This window comes from Macaca thibetana, chromosome 17 (assembly GCF_024542745.1).
Source record: "Macaca thibetana thibetana isolate TM-01 chromosome 17, ASM2454274v1, whole genome shotgun sequence".
Classification (NCBI taxonomy): Eukaryota; Metazoa; Chordata; class Mammalia; order Primates; family Cercopithecidae; genus Macaca; species Macaca thibetana.
This window is the reverse complement of record NC_065594.1, coordinates 14,083,847-14,100,801: the sequence shown is the minus strand read 5'-3', so window position 1 is coordinate 14,100,801 and position 16,955 is coordinate 14,083,847. Positions and strand designations below refer to the sequence as shown.

The 16,955-nt window shown below is 31.8% G+C and overlaps 1 protein-coding gene across 5 annotated transcripts in view; it reads right to left on the bottom strand.

Annotated features, from left to right (window-relative positions):
• Positions 1-16,955, bottom strand: part of NBEA (neurobeachin) — a 726,287-nt gene that overhangs the window by 553,706 nt on the left and 155,626 nt on the right. For all 5 annotated transcript variants that reach the window (XM_050766029.1, XM_050766031.1, XM_050766030.1 and 2 more), the window contains exons 12-13: positions 6,731-6,883; positions 5,432-5,600 (exon numbers count right to left, since the gene is read on the bottom strand). In XM_050766029.1, the coding sequence (XP_050621986.1) occupies positions 5,432-5,600; positions 6,731-6,883 (322 nt within the window). The remainder of the gene's footprint in view (positions 1-5,431; positions 5,601-6,730; positions 6,884-16,955) is intronic.

The following is a 16,955-nucleotide window of genomic DNA, read 5'->3' as shown; positions in this document are numbered from 1 at the left end:
GACAGGGAAACCCATCAACCACTGGTATGCTGGTAAAGGAATTATCTGCAGAGTGAAGGGATGAGGTCCTGATTTTGAGCATTTATGTATTTCTGATTTCTATCATATTAATAATAATCTGATTTCAAGTTCAAGATACCAACAGTTTAACAAACAGCTCATAAAATTCCTGAATATCTAACAACTGATTGTGGCCCCATCCTGCCCTGCGTGCCAAAGCCCTCACCATGCTCCAGACCTCAGCTCTGTGCCACATTCCTTTTCCTGATCACATCCCCATTCCATCCAAAAACACACAGATACTGCCTTAGTAATAATTTCCTTATTCTTACTTCTATTTCTGCTACCAATTAATAAAATTGGACCAGTTTTATAACATCTCTGTGCCTTAGGTTTGTTTTCTTCTTCATTGTTAGGGTAAGAATAATACTACTGCTTGTCATAGGACGTCTTGTGAGGATAAAATGGATCAACATATGTAAAGGAATTAGACTAGTACCAGGCCCATTTTAATCATAAGCACTCAAATGTTAGCAATAATCACTTTTATTGTATACTGCACAATACAAACAGCATGCTGCAAAGAAATATATACATATTTGTGTGCTTTGTGCTTGATATAAATCCATTTCTACAAAATAAAATACAAACCGATTTATCTAACAAATATAAAATTGAATGAAAAAACAAATCCCCAAATAACACTATTTATGTAACATACAGAAGCTAAACAATAAATTAGTAATACATACATAAATAGTAAAAGAGCAAAGCATAGTAAAAAAAATAATAAGTACCCAAGTAAAGAAAAGAAATAATGTAAAATTTGGGATGGGGTTATTTCTATGACAGGGAATAGAAAAGAGATGTGATCACGCATGAGAATATTCAGGCTCATTGGGAATATTCTGTTTCTTAAGCTTAGTGATGTTTAAGTGAGGTTCATTTTATATTTATATTTATATTTATAACATGTTTACATATTACATTGATATATGTAATTATACCACTTTGTGTTCATGATATATTCAAAATAAAGCTTTGAAACACCTATGTGTGTGCATGAGTAAGCTCATGTTTGTATGAGCAGAGAAAAGGCAGTAGAAAGATATACAAGACTGGTAACATTGGCTACCTGGGAGAGTAGTAACATTTTATTTATAAACCTTTGTATTATTTCACTTGCTACCATAAATACATATTACCTGTCCTATAATACTTTTAATATATCTCAATGCTTCTACAGTTAACTATATAAATCATAATTTAAGAGACAAAAGTGTTAAGTCATAGTCAAAGCAAAAATATCCTACTTCTCAAGGTGAGTGCCTACACATGAACAGTTCTACGAAAGTTAGTGTCGTGCAAATTATCTTTAGAGTGTCCTTAAAAGAAAGCATTTGTTTAAAATGGTATTGAAAAATGCTGTCCTTTAGAAAACTACATACTTCAAGTCAGAACCTTACATTCTACTATATAAAAAAAATTAATTTCAAAGCATTAAAATGTTAAAGTAAAATAATTATTTAAATGACAAAGAAAAATAAATGCTCATTCCACTTTCCTGTCATTTTCATTTAAAATATATGTACTGGTTCTCTTCCTTTCCCTCTCTTTGATGTAGCTACAGCCAGTGAGGCCTCAGGGGCAAGGGTTCTATGGAAGGAGCAGAGGCTCTGGTGATCCCCAGGGTCTTACAGAGCCAAAGAGGCAAGTGAGTCTGGAAGGACTTCCAGGGTCAGGCCAAGGAGACAGTAGAGGTCAGGAGGGTGGCCAGTGCCAAAGAAACAACTGGGGCTGAGGAGACAACAAGGGCCATACAGAGTTAAATCTGAGGGTATGGTTACAGATGACTAGCAATGTTAAAGCTGAGAAGGTTATGGCGTATGTATCAAAACACTGGTTTTACAAAGTAGAATAAGAAAATATATAAATGTATTAAAGACAATAGAAGCAAGATTTCTCACTATTGAAGAAGAAAGCTGCAACTTAAAAAGTTTGAGGCTAGGTTGAGCCATGTGGCTTTGGACTGGAATTGAAGGTACTGCTGTGAACTCATGGTTTTAATATAGATAAATCAGTTGAGATATACCTATATACATAGATAGGAATGTCATTTCCTAGATCTGTCCACTAAGAGTATGTAGAAGCAAAGACATTCAAAAACCAAGAAGCACACCTCACATCCAGATCTTGGTTCCTAAAAACCATATCCACCAAGCAAAGCAGGGCTTCTTGGAAAAATGGCTAATTTCAGGGCTGGGATAAGCAAAGTGTAGGACAAGTCAGAAACATCTTGTTTCAGAAAGTAAGAAAGTATTAAAACTTATGGGCATTTGTCCCATAATCCATGTGAAGGGTCCTACTGGCCAAATCTTGAGCATTAAAATAATGATACAACCCAGGAGACAGAGAAACCACAGCCCTAGGACTAAATTCATCAGGCCACTTGTTTTTGTAAGTTTCACTAAAACAAGCCACACCTATTCATTTACATGCTGTCTGTGGTTATTTCTGCAATACAATGTCAGAGCTGACTATGCGCAACAGAGACATTATGGCTCCCTGAGCCTAAAACACTATGTGGCCCTTTGCAAAGAAAGTATGCCAACTGTTCATATAACATATTGAATACATGAGTCCATACTGATATAAAAGATGTCAGATAGATAGATAGATAGATAGATAGATAGATAGATAGATAGACAGACAGACAGACAGACAGACAGACAGAGTGGAGGAGTAAAACAAGTTCTTCCTCACAGCAGATATGCCAACTTAATTATGTCTTAGAAAACATCATCATTTGTCAGTCTTCACAATAAAGATAATTTCTAGTAAGAATCATCAACGAACTAAAACAAGTAAACTTGGTTGAAGAACAGGTTATTTATATAGTTTCAATGTATTTCTCCACCAAATATTTATTAATTACCAAAGAGAAGGGAGTGATTTTTAATGAAGAAACCTGGAAGATAACACCTTAATCAAATGTTTAAAGTTAACATCACTTGGAAAAGGACAACTCAACATCATGTGCCTCCTTGACACAATACAAGGAGACAGATACAATATGACTTCTGTAATTTCTTGTAAAAATGAAAAACCTGAATCATCATGGACAAATAGAAAATTCAAATTTAAGGTTATCCAAAAAAAATAACTGGTCTGTATTCTTCAAAAATGTCAAGGTCCTGAAAGACCAGGAAATACTAAAAAACTATTCTACACTGAAGAACATTAAAAGTAAGAATGCAACTAAGCACAACATATGATCCTCAACAGACTTAGGGCAAAAGAATATTTTTCCTGGAAAGGGCATCATTATTGTAATTAGTGAAATTTGAATGGGGTCTGTGAATTAGATGATAATATTATATTAATGCTAACTTACTGATATTAATGGGTATCCTCTGGTTATTTAACAAAGTGCCTTTACCTTTCAGGAAATACACAATATTTAGAGGTGAGAGGGTATCATGTCTACAATTTATTATCAATTGATTCAGAAAAAAATATGTGTATGTATCTGCAGGTGTGCTTATATATACATAAAAAGAGAGCATGAGAGAATAGTAAAGGCTAAAGTGGTAAGATATAAAATACTGAGAATCTGGTGAGGGACATATAAGAATTCTTTGTGCAATGCTTACAACTTTGTAACTTTTCTGTAAATTAGAAATTAATATTATAAGGCAAAAATTATTATGTGTGAATATAAGATCTGTTTAGAGCAAATGCTACCATAGTGTAGCATTTAAGAACTAGGTCTCTGAGTCAGATGGATATGATTCAAATTTTGGTGCTGGTGGGTTTGTATCGACTTTCAGTTTCCTAGTCTTTAAAATGAGGATGATATCAAAAAAAAGTTATATATAGATGCAGTCTTATGTATGTATATGGATATGTCTATAATTACTATATATATTATTAAATTAATATGTAGAGTGCTTGGCAGAAAAATCTAATAAATTTTAGGCATTACCAACTTAAAAGCAATGGAAGAAGCGATAAAAGGACAAAATAACAGATCTGAGTATAATTAACTTCTAAAGCCCCATTAATAAAATAAAAAGACATAATAAAAGTAAGCTTACGTAAATATTAAAATAGTAAAATCGGAGGCCGAGTTGGGCGGATCACGAGGTCAGGAGATCGAGACCATCCTGGCTAACACGATGACACCCCATCTCTACTAAAAATATAAAAAAAATTAGCGGGGCATGGTGGTGGGCGCCTGTAGTCCCAGCTACTCAGGAGGCTGAGGCAGGAGAATGGCGTGAACCCAGGAGGTGGAGCTTGCAGTGAGCCGAGATTGCGCCACTGCACTCCAGCCTGGGTGACACAGCAAGACTCCGTTTCAAAAAAAAAAAAAAAAGAAACACAATCCAAATATATGCTGCTTATAGGAAACACACTTTAGCCCCTGCACTCCAGCCTGGGTGACAGAGCAAGACTCTGTCTCAAAAAAAAGAAAAAAGAAAAAAATTGGAAAGTGCTATTTTTCCTTATCAACGGGATTATTATAAAACTATAATATTCAATGCTATTGTGAGCACGCAAAAGGAAGTACTGTAACATACTACTGGCAAAACTGTAAAATAATATGACATTCCTGAAAAAAATTTAAAATATTTGTCATTAGCCCCCTTCTCAGTAATTTTAAACAAATCAAAGATGGAGGTAAACACATATATAAATGAGAGAATTCTCTAATATTTACAGAATCAAAACTTTAGAAACAATATAAATGATACATCCCCTTACATTGCTACGTTAAGCTGAGAAAAGAACAAGATAGAAAAATTGAGAAAATCTCAATCTATAATTATAAAGTTTAAATATTTTCATATATGTATGCAATGAGAAACACTGGAAGAAAACATGACAAAATCATATCAGTAATTATTCTTGGGGTTTGGGTCATAAATATATTTTTTCTTCTGTATTATTTTATTTTCTATATTTTTGTATAATTAGAAAAACTGGCTATATTTTCAAAACAAAAAAGAAATCACAGTGAAGAACTAAATTAGTTTCCACTATAGTGAGAACAAAGGATAAATTTGGAAAAAAAAAATTTTTTAAAGTAGCAATCTGAAAATGTTGAAAGCAACTGATGTATTAGAACACACCAGTTATAACCAATATGATTTATCTGTTTTTAATATTATGAAGTATTTTCCTGAATGAAAAAAGCATATAGGCTAAAATAATACTGTTGCTTTTTATCTGATTTTATTCCAAAATAATTTAATATTGAAAAGCCCTAAACTTCTTTACCACAAACCATTCTCAATATGCCAGTTTGCTACATAAGAAAGAAAACATTTCAGTGATTTCACAGTCATGTACACTGCTCACTGTAACAGTACTCAGAATACAGAATAATCATAGGCAAATGTAAATACAGAGGAAGTGTTATACATACCTAATCCTTTAGGTGTAATGCCACTACTGTCAGCAGGATTAATAACCCAGTAGTAATATTTTAAGGTGTGCATTAGCTGTAATACTGTTCCTACTCTGCGTATGGTGGTGTAGATGGTAGCAGTTCCAATAAATTCAGCAGACAAATATGTGTATAGGGAAAGTTGAACCTAATACAGAATATTAACAAATCATCAAAATGAATTTAAAATGCCTCAAGTGCTTATATTATAAATATACACTCAGTTTTAATTTAAATGCGAATTAGTAAAGGTCAAGAGATGACCATTTTTTATGAGGTTAAAAATAACTTTCTTCTTCGATATTATTTATATTTAAAAATATATAATCTGCAATTAACATATTCTAATAAACTTATTATAATAAAGGTAGCCTAATAGCTGTGGCAATTAAATAATTTTAAAATGATTTAATAATTTATTGAAATTAATCTGATAAAAAGATTAAAATATTTTAAAAGTCAACTAAAGCTCTTAAAATACATTTCAGTAGCTTTCAGTGTATAAATTTCTTCATAGCAACAGAACATCAGTCAGCTAAAGCATATCTGAAAACATATATATTTTTGTCATATATCCTAAAACTTCATGCAATTTCAAATTCTCCTCACCTATGGCCATAATATATAGTTCGCTTTCACAATCTGACCATGTGAGCATAGAGATGGAATGTCAGACATCTTGCTTAGAAGAGTTCTCAAAATTCAGATTTGGGCTTAGGCAATAATTAGTAACTTGGTGAGATATTTTTAAACTGTAAAAGATAGCTCAAAATCAAAAAATCCCTCATTATTGATTTCAACTAGGACTAAATCCTTGTATATAAAATAATAAGAATTTTCTGTTATTATCTGGAAAAATACTTATTTCATGTATTTATTTTTAAATTAGTATTATTTACATGTCATGATATAAATTCTGCCTTCAAAATGAAAGCAATTTTCCAGCAAAATGATTACAGTCATAATACAATTAGTTCCCTGTTCTCTTTCCTCGTCTTTCAAAAATTGGTATGGCTAATTCTCTTCATTGGAAAAGTATGTATCACATCTAAAGATGTTAGAATGCAATGTTACACAAAGATTATTTTTTACCTATCGTTTCATTTATTTTACTACTTATAAATATTTTGATCTCCTGATACTGCCTAACACAATTGCCGCAGATTAACTATAAAATAAGCTAAAATGTTTAAATGTTTTCCACTGGATACTTTAGATCCAGCAACTATAATGTATAACATTGCACTAAAACAAACTGAGTAAGTATAAAATTCATACCTTTGCAGGTGTATGTATCCAGATGGCTGGGTTAAATAAAATGTGATCACAAAGCTGCTTCAGTAAAGGTGCTCCATGAGATAAACCATCAAGGTATTTTGCAAAAGATAAAAATTGCTCCAGGACAGCTCTAGTTATATGAACTCTTGATGACTAAGAAAGAAAACAGAAATTCTAGCTTGCAATATCCAGAATATCAAATTGTGTAATTTCTGACTTAGTATAAGCACACATGAATTTTTCATATGCTATCCCTAATAAATATGAAATAAACATTTATATTTTCTTTGCCACGAAAATATAATATTTTAAGATATCTGAAATTTTAGCTATTTCTTTGAGTGATAGCTTGTTATTTGAAGTCCGATCTAAGACAATTATAGATAAATAATTCAAGTTAAATAATGCTACTATTAGATAAAGCTAAGGAAATGAAATATTGTAAACGTCTTCATTTCATTTTTTATAGAAATTGACATACAAGAAGAGATCTTAGACATAGAAACAAAAAGTGATAGTGTTTAAAATATATAAAAATACAGCTTATAATATGTAAAATACTGCTTAAAATATTATTTCCTTGATCTTCTCTTCTCCCATAAATACCCTATCTTTGGATGACATATACTTTCATAGCTTCATATAACACTATGTCTATGCTGAGTACTCGCTTCAAGAATTTTCAATGGCTATCACCATGTACCTATTACCAACCGTATTTAAACAACAGACTCTCCAAAATTGAAACCAAACCTTAAAGCTTAACCATCTCATATAGTAGCCAGAAGCCCTATGTGGCAGTTGAGCTGCTGGAATGTTGCAATTGAAAGTGAGATGCGTTGTAAGTATGAAAAAAACTGGGTTTTTCCAGCTCAGAATATTTTTAAAAATCGTATTTTCTTATTGAATAGATGTTGAAATAATATTTTGCATATTATCAAAATAAAACACTAGGCTATATACATTATTAAAATTAATACCACCTGCAATTTTTTACTAGAAAATATTAAATTGCACCTGAGGCTTGAATTGTATTTTAATTGGACAATGCTATCCTAGAATACAATTTCAGATAAAATTGCTATAATATTAAAAAATGCTTTTCATTAAAACTGATAATTCAAACTCAAACATCAAAAAATACATCTACCTACACAAATCTTTTCTTCCTCATCTAGTGATACTATTTTGTAGTATCACTATCCTTTCAATCATAGGGTAAAGAACCACCTACCACTGAGTCCTAAAGCACACATCACACAACACATCTTTCCTCCCTTTTCTTCACTGACTTAAGTCTGAATATCAGTTTAAGATGATCTAAGTTTAAAAGGGATGAAATCGTCTTACCAAGTTTACCTCCCATATGATGTAGTTACATTTCTCATGTTCATAAGGACAACTCAATAAATTTGACTTAAGCACATCATGAATTTTCACACTTCCACATAAAAGGTCACAAACTAAAATGATTGCAAATAGCTAACAACAATGTGTAAACTAGAGTAGGAGACAGTAAAGAGTGGTGAAGACCAAAACTAAACCTCTTTGTTGAGTCCTACAGAATATTACTGTGGGCCAATTTCACCCACAGGACATGTTTGCTTCCCCTCCTTTACCATCTTGCTCCCCCAGTTTGTAACACCTCTGCATACATTTCCTTTACCTTAAAGGTAGAGCTCAAGACTTTTAGTCATTTAGAAAATATACATGTTGATTACTCACTATTAGTCAAGTACGCTCCCTGGCATTGTCAAAAAAGCAGCTAACAAAATTGAAAAAACTCTGCCTCACAGAACATATTCTAAGAGATGATAAGGCAGGAACACATAGTAAATAAAATAAAAAGGAAAAATATGTAACATGTTAGAGGTTACTAAGTTCATGGAAGAAACTATGGTGCAGATAAAACATTTGTAGAAGGATGGTTAACAGGTTTTACTAAGAAGGGGGCATTTAATTGGTTCAAATTATTACAAGGTTAAAAATGATCTCACATTAATATAATAATGTGTCTGACAAAATTACCAATGGTGCTTACATAAGCAATAACCTACAAAATTCAAATCAAGACTTAGTACATAATTTTCAATGAAATTCAAATCAAAATTTAGTACATAATTTTCAATGAAAATTTTACAAAAGATGGTGGAAATGATCTAAATAAATAGCTGAGTTAATAAAGGAGGGGAACCAAAACAAACATTTGAGTTTAAAAAGTAAAGAGCAGGTAATCATATTTAAAGGAATATCAATGAAAATAATATAGTACTTTGTAAGGGAATGAAATTAAAATAAGAGATCACTAGTTACTTAAAACTGTAGCCAGCTCCTTCACTAATTACAATTTCACATAGCTTATCTTATACATTCTATTTTTATTCAGTAGTAATGATTTCAAGAACATGATCTGATACATTCTACTCTTACACGTAAAACTCTAAAATAGAATACAGTCATATCCTGTTACTAAACATGCTATGTGACCAGACTGTAGCTCATAAAAAATTATTCATCATGTCCTTATAAAGAACATTAACCTGTATTATAAAATCAGGCTGACCATTATAAACATATACACTTGATGAATTCATAATACAAAAACAAGTTTGGAACTTGGACCATGATATTAAAAGATACACTAGAAGCAACACAAGGCCTTCCACATTACTTTAAAAAAAAAAAAAAAAAAAAAAAAAAAAAAAAAGCCTGTTGTTTTTGCATACCAATTAATGCTGTTGGGTAGCAGATTTGCATTCTAAAATTATTCTTCAGAAAATATTTTTCTAAAATTGTGTCTTTTAATTTCCCTACTCAAAATCCTACTATTCTGGATTGTAAATAGTATATAAATGTATAAATGAATATTCTCTTCAACTGCATGTTACCTTTACCTCTTAGTAGTACTTATTTCTTCTTCTTTGTATTACTGTTAGTGTAAAAAAAATCTCTTTCCTAATATAAGAAAGATATTATCTTATTCATCTTTTTTCCTCCTGATCCCTATCCTAATTTCTCAGGAAACATTTAACTGAATTAATGTCATATTCAAAAACAGAGTAAGAACAGAATAGGTAGGAAAAAACACAGCCTGGGAAAAGAAGAAAGAAGATCTCTAACTCTGCTTTTAGATGTATTTCCTTTGATTAACAGTTTTAAAATATTTTTATATTTTGGTATTTGTATTCATTTTCTCAAGTAAAGCTATTTTAAAAGGAGATCTATACTTGGATAATTTATAGTTATAAATCTGTAACTTTTAGATGGAAATACAATTTAAATCTCATAGAAAATGTAAGCTCTGGAATTTGATCCATATATTACTTTTATGTGGTGGCAGAACACACAATTTTTAAGAAGTACTATATGTAATATGGCAAATCATATTTAGAAATAATATCTGAGAAGTTATAAAATTGCTGCATTATAGCATCCACTCCAGAATTAACTAAACCAAATAGGAGCACTGGAGGTTACAAAGAGAAACTTCTATTCAATAAAGAGAGATTGTTCCAACATTTAGATTAGCCCATAACGGAACAGGTTATCAGAAACGTTCATTTTTATTGTAGAAACCATTATACATACACACACATATACATATAATGTGAATGAGTATATATTCAATAAATTGTGTAAAACTATTGTAATTGTAGAGGTACATCATAAAGTAGTCTATTATCCATTCTGCTCCTCCCAGGACTTCAAGGTTTTGCTCCAAATAGCCTAATCCAACCAGATTATTCATTTGTTGTTGTTTTGGTAGGGAGTGATAAGGGAGGGTAGCAAGCAATGATTAGCTCAGAGACTCGGTATCAAAGTTTAGCATTCTCATAGCAACAACTGGTTCAATGGTAGGCCAGCCAAGCTCTAAGCTAACCAATCAAATTGGAGAGAAGAAACTTGCTCAGCAATTGACAGGAAGGAGCTCACTTTCTTTACCTGGATGTGAAGGCATACAGCACCAATTCTCTCTGGCAGCATTGTGACCTCAAACAGTATCGGCTTTAGCATAAAATCAACACTGTAGCTGGTACAGTGGAGATACAGACAAAACCTGGGTCTCTGATGACATTATTGAGACCCAGATAACCCAGCCCTGAAAGACAGCTTACTGTTTGCTGCTTTTCCAACCTTTTGCTGCCTTTCCAACATTCTCTGTCCTATTCTCATGCTTGGGATGCTCTATTGCCTACTGGTTTCTAGTTGGGTTTGACTAATTGAAGACATTACCAAGAAATTAAAGGACAGAAAGAAAATGAATTTGGGTATATATTTTCCAGATTTTACCCCTTCAGTACACTTACACTATACTCCTTTCTTGAAGACCACACTCCCATCAGGTACTCTTCTCCTAATAGCTACAACAACTTTCTCTTTGGTTATACTAAACACTTATTTCCCTCATCTCTTCAAATCTTGCCAAGCTCCCTGTTTACAACTTTTTAAATACCCTTGCATTAAACTCTTCTCAAAAACGTAGGTTGAGTATGCCATCTGTTTCTTGCCAAGAATATAACTGACAAGCCATCTAATACTAGACTTTCAGTTACATTAGTTAGTATATTTCCTTAATGTTTAAGATACTTTGAATCAAATTTTCTACTAACCACAATCAAAAATATCCTATTGAATCACTGGATAACCTCTAAGTTTTCCGTAAGATCATATTTTGGCAAAACAAAACAAAAACACCTTAAAATTTTTTGTGGAACAGTAAAATTTTTATTAATAAAAAGGCCTCTCACATACTCTCTTCCTAAGATATATTCTATGACAAGGAGATACAAAAGCTAAGTTGCAGTTAACCAGTAACCTGTTATCAGTTAAGCAATTAAAAAATGAAAATTCTATTACTATACTATTAATACTAACCTTGCCACTGATTATTTAAAAACAACACAATGTGAGCATTTCTCTAAGAAAGGTAAAAGAGTTACTCTTTCTTAGGTAATCAGACAAGCATGCAAGGACTTTTCATATACTCAATTCAACAACTATTTACTGAGCCAAGCACTGTTCTAGGTGCTGAAGATATCACAATAAGGGGAGACAAAAATATACATACATTGCCCCTGCTTTCATGAAGCCTACATTCTAGCAGAAGGAGGCAGAAAATTAGTAAAAAATATAAAACATGCCAGAATGGTGCTACACAATTAGCAGGGTACATAAACACTGATGGTTATGGAAGGAATACTAATTTATTTAGAATGATCAGAGAATATTTCTGTGATAAGGCATCATATAAGCAAAATCCTGAATGAAGCATACAACCATATTCTGTGAGCATCTGAAGAAAGGGTGATGGAAACAATGGGGGAAGTAAATGCAAAAGTCCTTGGGTAAATGCTTACCATTTTATTAGTTTCTAAGGAAAAGGCAAAAAGACCTTGCCTAAAACCGAGAAAGCAAGAAGAGTGGGAAGAGATGATGTGAGGTATAAAGCTTATGACTTCATTATGAGAAGGATGAAGACTTGAATAAGATTGGGCACATTTTAGGACAACTAGTCTAACTGCAAGTGAAAAACTGACTGTAGGTAACCAATGGTAAAGGATGATCATGGTTTGAACTAAGATGATATCAACGGACATGGTAAGGAATTGAGAAGTAAGGAAGTAGTAATTGATTCTGGATATGTTTTGACAGTAAGACAACATAATTTCCTGAGAGTTTGGATCTAGAGTGCAAAAAAAGTAGAGTCAAAAAGAATTAACTTCTTGGTTTCAACTACTTGTTGAATGGTAATGCCACTAAATAAGATAAAGAACTCTGAAGGATGAAACGTGTGAGAAAAATAAGTTTGGATAATTTAGTCAAGAAGATTACTAGAAATCCAAGTGGAACTAAAAGTAGGAGAAACAACTGAGGCAATTAGTATTTACAGGATCATGGAAGCTGCAGAAGTAGATAATCTCAATTAGAGTAAGGTACTGTGTAGATGGAAAAGTGAAACGCTTTCCAGGATTAATCACTGGGACAGAACAGTCATCAGAACTTAGAAAGATGAAGCAGAACTAATGAGAGTGAATAAGTAAGAAAAATAAAGAAAGCCATCACAAAACACAATACAATAAAGTATTTCAAGAAAGAAAGAATGTTCAACTGAAATATTCACAGGCCAAATAAGATAAGGACTGAGAAATAATCACAGGACAGATTATGAAGGCCACTGGTGATGAAGACATGAGCCATCTTAAAGGGCATGTAAGAATGAAAGCCAGGTTGGAATACGAGTAGATTTAGGAGTAAACGAGAGTCCAGGAATACAAGGAAGGTTTAAAATCTGAAAAATAATCAATGTAATTCACTAAACTAAGAAAAATGAAGAGAAATCATAATCATCTCAAATACTGCAGAAAAGGTGTTTGATAAAATCCTGTTTATAATAAAGAAAACTCTTAGCAAACTAGAAATAGGTAATTCCTTAATTTAACTAAAAAATCTACAAAAAGTAATCTATTAAAAATATCATACTTACTGGCTAATTATTAAAAGCATTGCCCATGAGATCAGGAATAAGACAGGGATGGCCACTATGACAACTTTTATTCAACACTGTGCTGGCAGTTTTTAGGTGGCATAACAAGGGAAGGAAAAAAATAAAAAACTAAACATTAGAAAGAAAAAACAAAACTAATCATTCTCCAATGTTGTTATTGTCTACAAAAATTTTTCTGAAAAAATCTACAAATGACTAGATTTAATAGAGGAATAGAAAGACTGGTATATAAAAGTTCAAAGTAAACATCAATTATAATTCTATGTACCACTAACAAATTAAAAATCAAAAATTTTAATTGCTTCTTGGCCTTTTGGGTAAGATCAAGTGTAAAAAATTAAAATTTTAAGGGCATCAAATAATATTAAGTATCTGGAAATAAATCCATCAAAAAGACAGAAACTGTTCCATAGAGAAAAGTACAAAAGAAAATCTCAATTAATAAAAGAACATATCAAGTATATGACCTGAAAGATTCAATATAGGAAAGATGTCAATATAATACAATAAAAATCCTCATGTTTTTTGGTGGAAGTTAGTAAGCTGATATATATGGAAATGCAAAGACCCAAAAACAGTCAAGGCAGTCTTCAAGAACAACAGTAAAGCTAGATGACATACTCTTAAATATCAGGCCATACTAAAAAGCTATACAAATTAAAATACTGTTGTACTGTCTGAAACACACCAAAAATTCACAGTCATACATGGTCATCTGATTTATGGCAAAGATTAGACTGCAATGAGATAGGAAATCATCTTTTCAAAACATGGTACTGGGCCAGCTAGATGACATACATGGGGGAAAAAAAGAACCTTGACCTTTATACCTCATACCATATATAAAATTCAATTCCAGATAGATTACAGATCTAAATATGAAAGATAAAACAAAATTTTGAGAAGAAAACAGAATAACCTTATGGCTTCGGGATCTGGGTCTAACTGGTCATAAAAGAAACTGAAAATGTAACCTATACTAAAACTAGTAACTTCTGTTTTCAAAAATCACCATTAAGAGAGTGAAAAGGCAAGCCAAAGAAGAAGAGATAATTTGCAGTGTATATCCAATGAAGTGATTACATCCAAAATATATGTATGATTTCCACAAATCAGTAACAAAATGACAGACAACCCAAATGAAAACTGTCACTCTGAAGCAGTATTTAACAAAAGAAGATATCCAAAAGTAAAATAAATATACGCTCAACTTTATTGTCATCAGGGAAATGCAAATTAATGTGATCCAAAGAATGGAGGAATATATTTGCTAAACATCCATCTATTAAAAAAACTCCTACAAATCAATAATAAAAAGGCACATATCACAATCATTAAATGGGCAAAAGAGCTAAAGGTATTTCTTCAAAGAACATATATCAATAAATAGCTAATAAGCACATGAAAATAGAAAACAAGCATATGGAAAGATATTCAGCACCACTATTCATTCCAAAAATGCAAATTTAAAATTGATAAGCCATTTCACACCCGTAGGAGGGCCAGAATCAAAAAGAGACATACAAAACAAGAGTTGGTAAGGATGTGGAAAAATTGGAACTCTTAAATATGGTTGGTAGGATGTAAAATGATGAAGTCACTTTGAAAAACATCAGTAGTTTATCAAATAATTAAACATAGGACCCAGCAAATTAACTGCTAGGTATCTACTGAACAGAAATAAAAACATATGTCCACATATAACCCAGTACATGAACATTCATGGCAGCTTTATTCATAGAGCCAAAAGATAGAAACAACACAAATGTGTATCAACTGATGAATGGAGAAGCAAAATGTATACATACATCTAATGGAATATTATTTAGCTATAAAAAAGAATGAAGTTGTAAAATATGCTATAACATGGATACACACTGAAAACATTATGCTAAGCAAAATGGACCAAATACAAAAAGACAAATATTGTATGATCCCACTTCCGTGAAATATTTAGAATAAGCAATTCATAAAGCCAAAAAATGAATTATGGGTTGACTCAGGGCGGGAATCATGATGACAGAGGGAAAATTGGTAAAGGAAATGAATACCAAAGAAGATAAAAGATTAATTTTCTATAATTATATATGAAAATGTCTAATTTTATTCAAAATCTAGGAAAACTGCAAATTAAAACCACAATGAAAGAGTATTTTGCATCCACTAAATTGACATTATAAGATTTGAAATATTAACATACATTTTTACTTGAAGGCTTTTACAAATATTTCTAACTATAAGCTAAGTTTTAAGTAAAAGAATGTTTACTTTATAATTTTCTGATACATTCTCAGTAAACAAACGAAAGCATATTTAAAGGGGTAAGTCTTCACAGAAATCCTGTCACACACAGTAATCTTACAAAGGCATTTCATATGTTATCAAAATCATGTTAAATGTAGCTTATCATACATCTTCTAAACAATTATTATAAACTAGATATAGAAAAAGAGTATTCTATCATTTAAAAAAATAAGTCAAAGAGCCTTAAGTTCTTAGTAACGTTATGGAAAAAATCATCTCAATAAAGAAATGCTGCCAGTGATCAATCTACTTAACAATCTACCACTCTTCAATCATTAATCCTTAAAGAAAGGTCAACACTTGTTTCAAAGAAAAGACATGTTATATACAAAATATGTATAAAGACATGTAATATATAAAATATAGCATATTTTAGAACTTGATTCTTTTTGTGACTAAATAATATTCAATTGCATGTATATACCACATTTTGTTTATCCATTAATCAATTGATAACATTTCAAATGCAAAACAATTGGAGGTAAAATTAAAACTACTTCAAAATATCTTCTCAAATTTTTTCCAAAGGAAATGTGTTTATCCCTTAGTTAAGATCTCACTTCTATTACTTCTCAAATAGTTTCATTTTCAGAGCAGCTGAATATTATGGAGTTAACTAACAGATAAGAAGAGGTCTGAGAGTGCTAATAAAGGGCATAGGTATTTGTTATAAAAAAATTTATTCATGAAATCCCACTTTAACTTTTAAAGGAAATCACGATACAATTAAACTCTTGTGAGATCATAATCAGAAATTCAGCACTCATTACCATAAAAGCACAGCTGTGACTAAAGCAAAAGAGGTCATAAAACATAAATGACACAAAATAGGAAAAAGTAAACCCATCTAATTTTTATTGTTTATATTATGTATAGATCAGAAAAAACTACTTTAAATAATATGTAATAAGAGCAGGGAAAAAGAACACAAAATAATGTTTCTATTACTACAAAATAAAAATTTTGACTGCATAATTAAAAAATAACACAAAACCTAACAGGTAAATCCATTTATACTAAATATAAATTAAGATTTTTATCTTAATACAAAAGACTTTCAAGAAACAGTCTAAGGTCAGACGCAGTGGTTCATGCCTGTAATCCCAGCACTTTGCGAGGCCAAGGCGGGCAGATCACTTGAGGCCAGGAGTTCAAGATCAGCCTGGCCAACATGGGGAAACCCTGTCTCTACTAAAAATACAAAACTTTAGCCAGGCATGGTGGTGTGCGCCTGTGATCCCAGATACTCAGGAGGCTGAGGCAGGAGAATCGCTTAATCAAACTCAGGAGGAGGAAGTTGCAGTGAGTCCAGATCGTGCCACTGCACTCCAGTGTGGGAGACAGAGTGAGACACCGTCTCAAAAATAAAAATAAAAAATGAAAATAATCTAAGTGAAAAGAAAGCAAAGAAACAAC